General features: G+C 49.7%; 2 protein-coding genes across 2 annotated transcripts; one reads left to right on the top strand and one right to left on the bottom strand.

The window, feature by feature from the left end:
- Positions 1-48: 48 nt before the first annotated feature.
- On the top strand, positions 49-4965 carry CAPNS1 (calpain small subunit 1). Its single transcript, XM_006098627.3, has 7 exons — positions 49-200; positions 298-362; positions 2099-2167; positions 2268-2346; positions 2480-2596; positions 4229-4287; positions 4436-4965. The coding sequence occupies exons 1-7, from the start codon at positions 146-148 to the stop codon at positions 4460-4462; spliced, it is 471 nt and encodes a 156-aa protein (XP_006098689.1). The 5' UTR covers positions 49-145; the 3' UTR covers positions 4463-4965.
- A 688-nt stretch (positions 4966-5653) lies between these two features.
- On the bottom strand, positions 5654-7254 carry LOC102439785 (cytochrome c oxidase subunit 7A1, mitochondrial). Its single transcript, XM_006098624.3, has 4 exons — positions 7129-7254; positions 6393-6479; positions 6208-6292; positions 5654-5781 (listed from the first exon to the last, which is right to left on the bottom strand). The coding sequence occupies exons 1-4, from the start codon at positions 7216-7218 to the stop codon at positions 5726-5728; spliced, it is 318 nt and encodes a 105-aa protein (XP_006098686.1). The 5' UTR covers positions 7219-7254; the 3' UTR covers positions 5654-5725.
- Positions 7255-8335: the final 1081 nt, after the last annotated feature.

The following is an 8335-nucleotide window of genomic DNA, read 5'->3' as shown; positions in this document are numbered from 1 at the left end:
ACCCCGTCCTACTCCTCCATAATTTCCCTTGGGTGGCCCTGTACAAACATTCAACCATGGCTATCCCAAAGTTCCTATCCTCCTTCATAACACACCCAGATCCCTTTCAGTCACCCCTGACCCACCCCAAACTTCCCTGTAGGACATGGAAGTCAGCGCAACAGAACTCATGAACATTCTCAACAAAGTGGTAACCCGACGTGAGTGACTGGGGTTAACACATTGGGCAGGTTTAGAGGTATGGAAGCTGGGGTAGTAGAGACCTCTGGCCTCTGACCTTCAACCTGTCCCCCACAGACCCTGATCTGAAGACTGATGGTTTTGGCATTGACACATGTCGCAGCATGGTGGCCGTGATGGATGTATCCTTGAGGGCACTCTGGAAGAGGCCTTGAATGAAGAAGGAATTTTCTGAGAGCATGAGTGGGAACCAGGGTACAGCTTGCATACCCACAGATGTGGACAGGAATACATTAGAACACACCCACCTATGGACATGTGGCAATCAATAATAATATCAGCTATCATAGCTGGCACTTACTTGTACATCAGAACCAGTCTGTTAGACACATACAATTATTATATTCCATTCTATAGGTAAAGAAACAGACTCAGAGAGAGGCAGTCATTTGTCTGAAGTTATAAATAAAGAGTAAGTGGCAGGATAGGAATTTGGACTCCAGGTCTTTTGGACTTGAGAACCCAAGCTTATAATTTCCCTTGGGTGGCCCTTGTACAAACATTCAACCATGGCTATCCATAGGTATGCCTACATGCACATATATACATGCACACACAAGGGCACACCCATATACACGAAGATATGTGATGGCATATGCACAGGAACACATGTGTCTATTTGCACATGGCCAGTCATTAGCTAATCTTGGATATATGCACACTCAGCACATAGGTCAGTGCAGACACACACATATTTTCATGTTGTGTGATCATGTGATTATATAAGAGTTACCTGCAAAAGGTTTAGCATAGAGAGTGGTCTGTACATGTTTGGTGTTACTATGATCATATGCAGGTAGTTTTTTTGTTGTTATCCACATCAGAGGATATTTTTTCCATTGCTTTTCAGAGAGAGTAGAAGGGAGAGAGACGTGTCAATATGAGAGACACATATCAGCTGGTTGTCTCCTGTACTATTGGGAGATGGGAAGTGAATCTGCAACTCAGGTATGTGCCCTTAACTGGGAATTGAACCCACAACCCTTTGGTGCGAGGGCCGATGCTCTGACCACTGAGCAATGTCAGCCAGGGCTGCAGGTAGATTTTTCAGCTCTAAATCTATTTGTCTCTGTGACTGGGAACATTACTTGTGGGACTGGTGTCTTGAGGATTTAGTGAGCAAAGTTATGGTCTGAGAAGCTTAAAACTGGTGTGTGTACTAGGTAATCTGGTAAGTCTTGGTAGGTTGTTACTGAGAATTTATCAAGTGCCAGCACCGGAGGTAAGAGCTTTCTGCCAATATCTCATTCTGTTCTGATCACAAACCCATCATGTATTCACTACTGTCTCCTCATTTTCTTAGAGCTCTAAGGTGCCCCTGTTTTTTTTTATATGTTCTAACATTTAGGAAATCAAATTACTATCAAGGATTTAATAAACGAGGAATTAGTAACTATTCAGGTGAGAAATTTATAGTTTGGAAAAGTTTATTATAATTCCACAAGGTTATGTTTAAGGAGAGTCCTAACCATTTAGAAACATAAAGTGGCCCTGGCCGGGTAGCTCAGTTGGGTAGAGCATTGTCCTGATAGGCCAAGGTTGTGGGTTCAATCACTGGTTAAAGCACATAAAGCAACCGAGGAATGCATAAATAAGTGGAACAACAAAATTGATGTTTCTCTCTCCTTCCCTCCTTTCCTCTTTCTCTAAAATCAATAAATAAAATGTAATGAGAACATAAAGTAAAATTTGTATGGATAAAACAAGAAATAGCACCACATCCAAGGTAACATGACTAGGGTGAGATAGAAACTGGGGTTTTAGCCCATGTTTCCCTGCTTGGCAGTTGCCATTTTGATGTACACAGGGTGTACAATGCACACATTTAGTACAGCTATTCTTAACACCCTTCTGCCAGAGTGACACAACAGGCAAGCTGGGTTTCGAGGAATTCAAGTATTTGTGGAACAACATCAAAAAATGGCAGGTGTGTGGTGACCTCTGAAACTTAGCATGAAGACTTCTAAGCCATGGAGATGCTGTGCCCCATGATGCTCATTTGGTCCCTGACCTCCCTGTCCCCACAGGCCATATACAAACAGTTTGATGTTGACCATTCAGGAACCATTGGCAGCAGTGAACTTCCAGGGGCCTTTGAGGCAGCAGGTATGGCTGGTGGGGACATGGTGGGGCTGGGGGTAGGATTGGTGAGACAGCCCCACTGAGCTGGTCTGAGTCTGAATCTGGGAGTGGGTTGGGCTTCATGGCCCCCACACCTGAGAGACTAAATCATTGTCAGGGTTCCATCTAAATGAGCATCTCTACAACATGATCATCCGACGCTACTCAGATGAGGAAGGGAACATGGATTTTGACAACTTCATCAGCTGCCTGGTCAGGCTGGATGCCATGTTCCGTGAGTGACACTGCAGCTCTCTTCGGAGCAGGGGTGAATTTTATTTGTTCAACATCCAAGAAATTAGCCAAGGTCTTTGAGCTTAACCCTGAGGTGGACAATGGTAGGGGCACTGCAGTGACCAAAACAGCCCCAGATCCTGCCCTCACATCACTCACAGTCCAGTGGAGGAAAGGCAAATCATCAGTGACAGCTCAATGGTTGCTGCTGGGCTAGAGGAGGTTCAGGGTAGAGTGATGGGGGCTCTGAGGGGAAGCTCAGGGCAGAGTGCATTTAGATTTGTGATTGTGGAATCTCTGAGGGCTTCAAACTAAGAGGCAGCCTGAAGGGTCAAGGAGGGCTTCCTGGAGGAAGGCACATGTGAGCTGAGACTTTAGGGGTGAGGAGGAGTGATCCCGTGAGAGAGTGGGGATGAGTGTTGCAGTGGAAACAGCCTGTGTGAAGGCCAAAAAGGAAAGAGAAGATGGTAGTTTTGGTGTTTTTTGTTGGACTCAGTTCAGCATGCTGAAGAGGGGGTGGGATGGTGAGACAAAAGGCTGTGAGGAGGGGACAGCAGGGACTGGATCATAAAGGTTCTTTTGAACATTAATGCACTGAATCTTTAAGATCACCCTGAGAATTGGGAATTATTGTCCCCATTTTATGGAGAAGGAGCCTACGGTTCAACGAGACAAAATAGCTTGCTCACAGCCACTCAGCAAGGAAATTAATTCCAAAGCCAGAATTTGAACTCCGACCTGTTTGAGAGAGTTGAGTGAAAGGAAGAACAATGGGCATGTAGGGCTGTGAATGCCAATTTTTAGGGGTGCTCAGAGAGTGGGGGCAATGGAGAGCTACAGTAGGTTCTAGGCAGGGGAGGGATGGTCAAATTTGGCTTTGATCCCTTGGCCTCCCAAGAGACTAGGAAGGACCACACATTAAGAGCACGGGTAGAGGAAAAGGGACAGGTATGCCAAGGCTATGAAGGGAAGGCAGGAGTGGACAATAGGGTAGATGATGCCAAAAGTCACATGTGAGAAGGCCCAAGAAATGTCCACTGGAAGAGGGTCAACAGTAACTGCTGTGAGTGCAGCATCTAGGACACCAGGTAGTATGTGGACATCTGAGGGTGGTAACAATGTAGAATGAGAGAGAGGAAGCAAAGGCAGTGTGGGCACCTGTTTGCCCAGGTTTAGCTGTGGGTGGAGAACATGGAGGGGAGTTTCAGGGCAGGAGTGGGAAGCATGCCAGATGGTAAGGCAGGAAGTGAAGTCTGTAGAGTCTCTTTCCAATAGTCTGTTTAAGCTAGAACTGGAGGGCTCAGAAGTCAGTGGGAAGCTGGGACTTGGGCAGAGGGTGATGGTGCATGGAGGCCATTATTGAGGTGGGTAACAGCCTGGGTTTCAATCCCAATTTCCTCACTTTCTTACTGTGTGACCTGGAACACATCACTTCTCTGTGCCAGATTTTAAAATGACACATCTCTCAGAATTGGATTAAATTAGTTAATATATGAAAAGCACTTTATACAGTGCTTGGCACAAGATGTTAAATCAAGTACTAGCTACTATTATCATCATCCCATATATTAGTATATTTTTATTCTAAAAGCCACCCCTTCCCTCCTTCCTCAACCCTTCTCTTCTCCTCTAGGTGCTTTTAAATCTCTTGATAAAGATGGCACTGGACAAATTCAGGTGAACATCCAGGAGGTAAGAACTCCCATCCTGCCCTCCCTTTAGCTCTGAACTGGATTCCCTCCCTCCTATTTTCCCAACAGTCCCTGGGGAGGGCAGAGAAGGGCTCCTGGTATTCTAATCCCAGTTCTCCTCCTCACTCTCTGTGCCTTTCTCTCCCCAGTGGCTGCAGCTGACTATGTATTCCTGAGTGGGAACCCCAGACCTCTCTCCTCATCACCTCACATTAGGTGTCACCTTGGACATTTTGGTCTCTCCCAGGGCTGATCCTGTCTGCAGTCATGTCTTTGTGGGTCCTGCTGACCCACCAGCTTTTCCATTTTCTGTTGGCAACTAGCTTCTCAGACAACAGCTAGGGCTCAACATGTCCCAACATGCCATGCCCCAAGTTACATCTGGCTCTAGGACACTCTAACACCCTGCCCCATGGGTCGCTCCACCCTCGGCATACCCACTCCACAACCCTTCTCACACATCTATGCTAAGTTGTGTCACTTCCACACCCCAAGGGCCCTTCTCTAAGTTCTGGGAGAATCACCCTACGCCCTATGCACCCTGGCACACCAGTTCAGTTAACCACCCAGCCATCTGAACTCCAGGTCCTAACAGGCCACAGATGCCCCAATGCCTTTGTATTCTGCCCCAGCCTGCTAGACCCAGGAGGAAATAAATGCACCCCAGTTGCTGCTCTAAGATCTGCCTCCTGTTCTGAGAGTTGAAGGGTGGCTTAGGCTCTGTCTGGGGCAGAGGGAGTCTTGGTCCTGGTGGTGGAGTGGGGGTGGTTTTGTGGGTCTTTGTGTCTATCCCAAAGGCTGGATCTGCATGTCTTTCTCACAGTGGATCCCAGTCGAGTTATATCCTCATTCTTGCCAAGAAACTTGAGAGAGTCTGTGGAAGTTGAGAGTGGGACACAGAGGCCTGGGCACTCCTGCTCCTGCTGCCAGAGCAGGGCTGGTGGGAAGTGTCAGTGTCACCCCTGGTTCTGTCTCCCAAGGTCATGTTTGTCCGCTCTCATCTGTGCATGAGTGAGTTTGTTCTTCACTTGCCTCTTAACTATTTCACCATGACCACATTTAGCATCTTCCTTCCCACCCCCCAGAGCCTCTGAAGGGAGAGGAGGGCTGCTATCCTAGGATACATATCCCTGTCCCACTCAAGGACACCACCCTCGGTCATCAAAGCCTGAGGGGCAGGGGCAGCCCAAGGGTACTGTTTGGGGTCCCCAACCCCCCTGGGAGGGCTGAGAGGCAGTGACATCCTAGGAACAGTCCCGGTCTAGAATGAGGGACTCAAGGCTGGGGCAACGGGCTGTCCATAGGACAGAGATTACTTGCTAATGGGAGGACGGAGTGAGGGGTGCACATAGAGGCCAGGGCGGGGCTGGGTTCCCCAATAAGCCAGCACATTTATTGATGCTTGTTCAAGTCCTTCAGGTCCTGCAGGCTTCTTGGTCTCACTTCTGGTGGGGGAAGGAAGCCCAGCCAAGGCAATACAGACTGTAGACCGTGCCTGGGGAGGGAGTGTAGGGGATACAGAATGAGACCCTAATCGCTTCCTTGAACCCCATATTGGGTTTTTAAACCCACCTGCAGACTCACCAACCACCAGTCTGGATCCCAGCCCCAGTTCATGGTTCAAACTCCCTCCTCAAACTGCACTTCAGGTGGGGAATCCCTGGTCTTTGATCCAGACCAGGCCCTGAGCTTCTACCCAGCTCCTGCCAGGGCCCGAGGGCCCCTCCTGGGATAGAAGCCCAAGTCCTAGGGAGCTCCCCCATACCCCCTATATGCTGGCCTGGACGCCAGTACAGTCCCCAAACCTGGCCAGCCCAGAACCCAATCCCCTCCCTAAATTCCAGCCCGAGAACCAGCCCCCTTCCTCACTCCAGCTTGAGCCTGCCTCCTGCAGTTCAGTCCGAACAGGCCCCGCACTCACCTCCCAGACACAGTCCCATGGTCAATCGGTAGAGAATGTTGTCGGTTCCCCCGCCCTTCAAGTGCACCGGAAGGTCATTGTCCGCCTGGTGTTGGGGGCGTCCAATAAGAAAAGGGTGCTGTTGTGGCGAAGACGGTCTCCCCCGCCTCCCTCTGGATCGAGCTTACGGCCCCCGCCCCGCCTACCTGGAAGAGTTTCTGTTTCTCCGCCACTCGGTTCTCCAAGCGGTTCCGAGCTGTTGAACTGAAGGAGCGAATCAACGCCTGGGAAGCCTGGGGGAAGGCGGTGGGTGGGAATTAGAGGCACCTGGAGAGGCGTCTCGAAGTGGGTCCAGCGGGGGTTACGGGGGCGGCCCTGGGACCTGAAAGCTTCCCTAAGGCAAGATCAGAGTTGCCAGCACGAGTGGGGGAGGGTGGACTGTCAAGAAAGACCCCGAAGGGGACTAGCGCCTGGAGGGTCTGACTTGGAGGTTACGGTAACCTCACTGGTGGTCCGTGAGGTCCGAAAGGTTGGCGACCGCTGGACGGTCCTGGAAGAGGAGCGGACCCAAAAGGGAGGCGCAGTCCCCTGAATTAATGGTAGAAGCCCAGGTCCCGGAAATACACCCGATGGAGTTTCCAGACAGCCTGAGAGGTCCCGGGAAGGGAAAGGTGTTAAATTCCCAGTGCCTGGGTCCCGAGGTGTTAGGAGCCCTGGACGACGGGAAGGTCAAACCCGGGACTCTGGGCCATGTTAGTGTCCCCGGCTATCTGAGAAGCTCTTGGATTGGGAGGTGAGGGTGGGGGTCCCAGGCTGTTAGGCGGGAGACTCGAACCCTGAATGGGCTCACGTTCCAGTGCCCCAGATCCCCGGACGTTTAGAGAGTCTCGTATTGGGGTGAAGGCTTCCGGGATGGGGGGACCGGCCCGTGGGGGCCCTCACCCGCATGGCCCTCATTCTGCGTCCTCCTCTGCGGCTGGAGTCACCTCCCTCTCCGGCAAGGACACACAGCGGCCTCCGCTCTGGGTGCATCCCAGGCCACGCCCAGCTACATCACAAGACAGGTCAGTCTCCGCCTCTGCAAAGTGGGGTGGAGCCGGAAAAAGCCTGCGGCCAGATTCGGATTCGCCCAATAGGCCCGCGGAGGAGACTCTCCAACCCCACCCCCGCGCCGAATGGTTGAGGCATCCATCTATTACTCATCTCGGAATTTCCATTGGTCCAAGTGGGGAGGAAAGCGGTTCCAAGGAATATATGTTTTGGTTTGTTTCTGAGGAGGAATTGCGCCTGGGGCAAGTGCATTTTCTTCAAGTCTTCTCGGATCTCCTACCCTGATTGCTACTGCAGAGCGAGTGAGGTTGGGATGACACCCAACCAACTGAGCCACACCGGCCAGGGCTGGATGAATTTAAAATAAGGTTTGTGGATTAGATAACATACCAGTATTAATGTCCCTATTTTGATGATTGCATAATGTTTATGTAACAATGTTTTTAGTATTGGGGGGTAAAAGGGTATCATATCTGTAACTTACTGTAAAATGATTAAGAAACAAGATATATATCCATATTCTGTTCGATTCTACTTCTATCTGATTCTGATGTGCAGCCAGGGTTAAACATAGTTTTATCAACCAGTAATAATCCTGGCCTAGTCTAACAATTCTCTTTTAAAGAGGGCTTTTATAACAATCAAATTCCCTTAACACTTTCAGCCCTAGCGGGGTAGCTCAGTTGGTTAGAGCATTGTCCCATTACACCAAGGTTGTGGGTTCCATTGCACATACAAGAATCAACCAATGAATGCTGGAGGGGAGCTAGAGATGTAATATGTCTCCAGCAGTAAAGGCGTGGGGGAAATGTTTAACTTTCTGTGACTGTAACTCTCTGTAGCCGCAGGTTTGACCGACTACCCAGAAAGCCAGAATACCGCCCGAAGGTAAACATCACGCCCCAAGAAGGTTAATGAATGTATAGGGTGTGGATAACTGCCTGATGTTATCTGTTAATTTAGACTTGCATTGTACTTTCTGGTGGCCCGCCACATGCTTTTAATATGAACCCTCTATAAAACAGAGACCCTGTCCTGGGATGGTGTGGATATATTCCTGATGGCCACTGCTGGAAGCAAGCAGCTGCTTTGCCTGTTT

The sequence above is a fragment of the Myotis lucifugus genome, unplaced genomic scaffold, assembly GCF_000147115.1.
Source record: "Myotis lucifugus unplaced genomic scaffold, Myoluc2.0 scaffold_244, whole genome shotgun sequence".
Taxonomy (NCBI): Eukaryota; Metazoa; Chordata; class Mammalia; order Chiroptera; family Vespertilionidae; genus Myotis; species Myotis lucifugus.
Note: the sequence above shows the minus strand (reverse complement) of the source record. Positions and strands in the feature narration are given on the sequence as shown.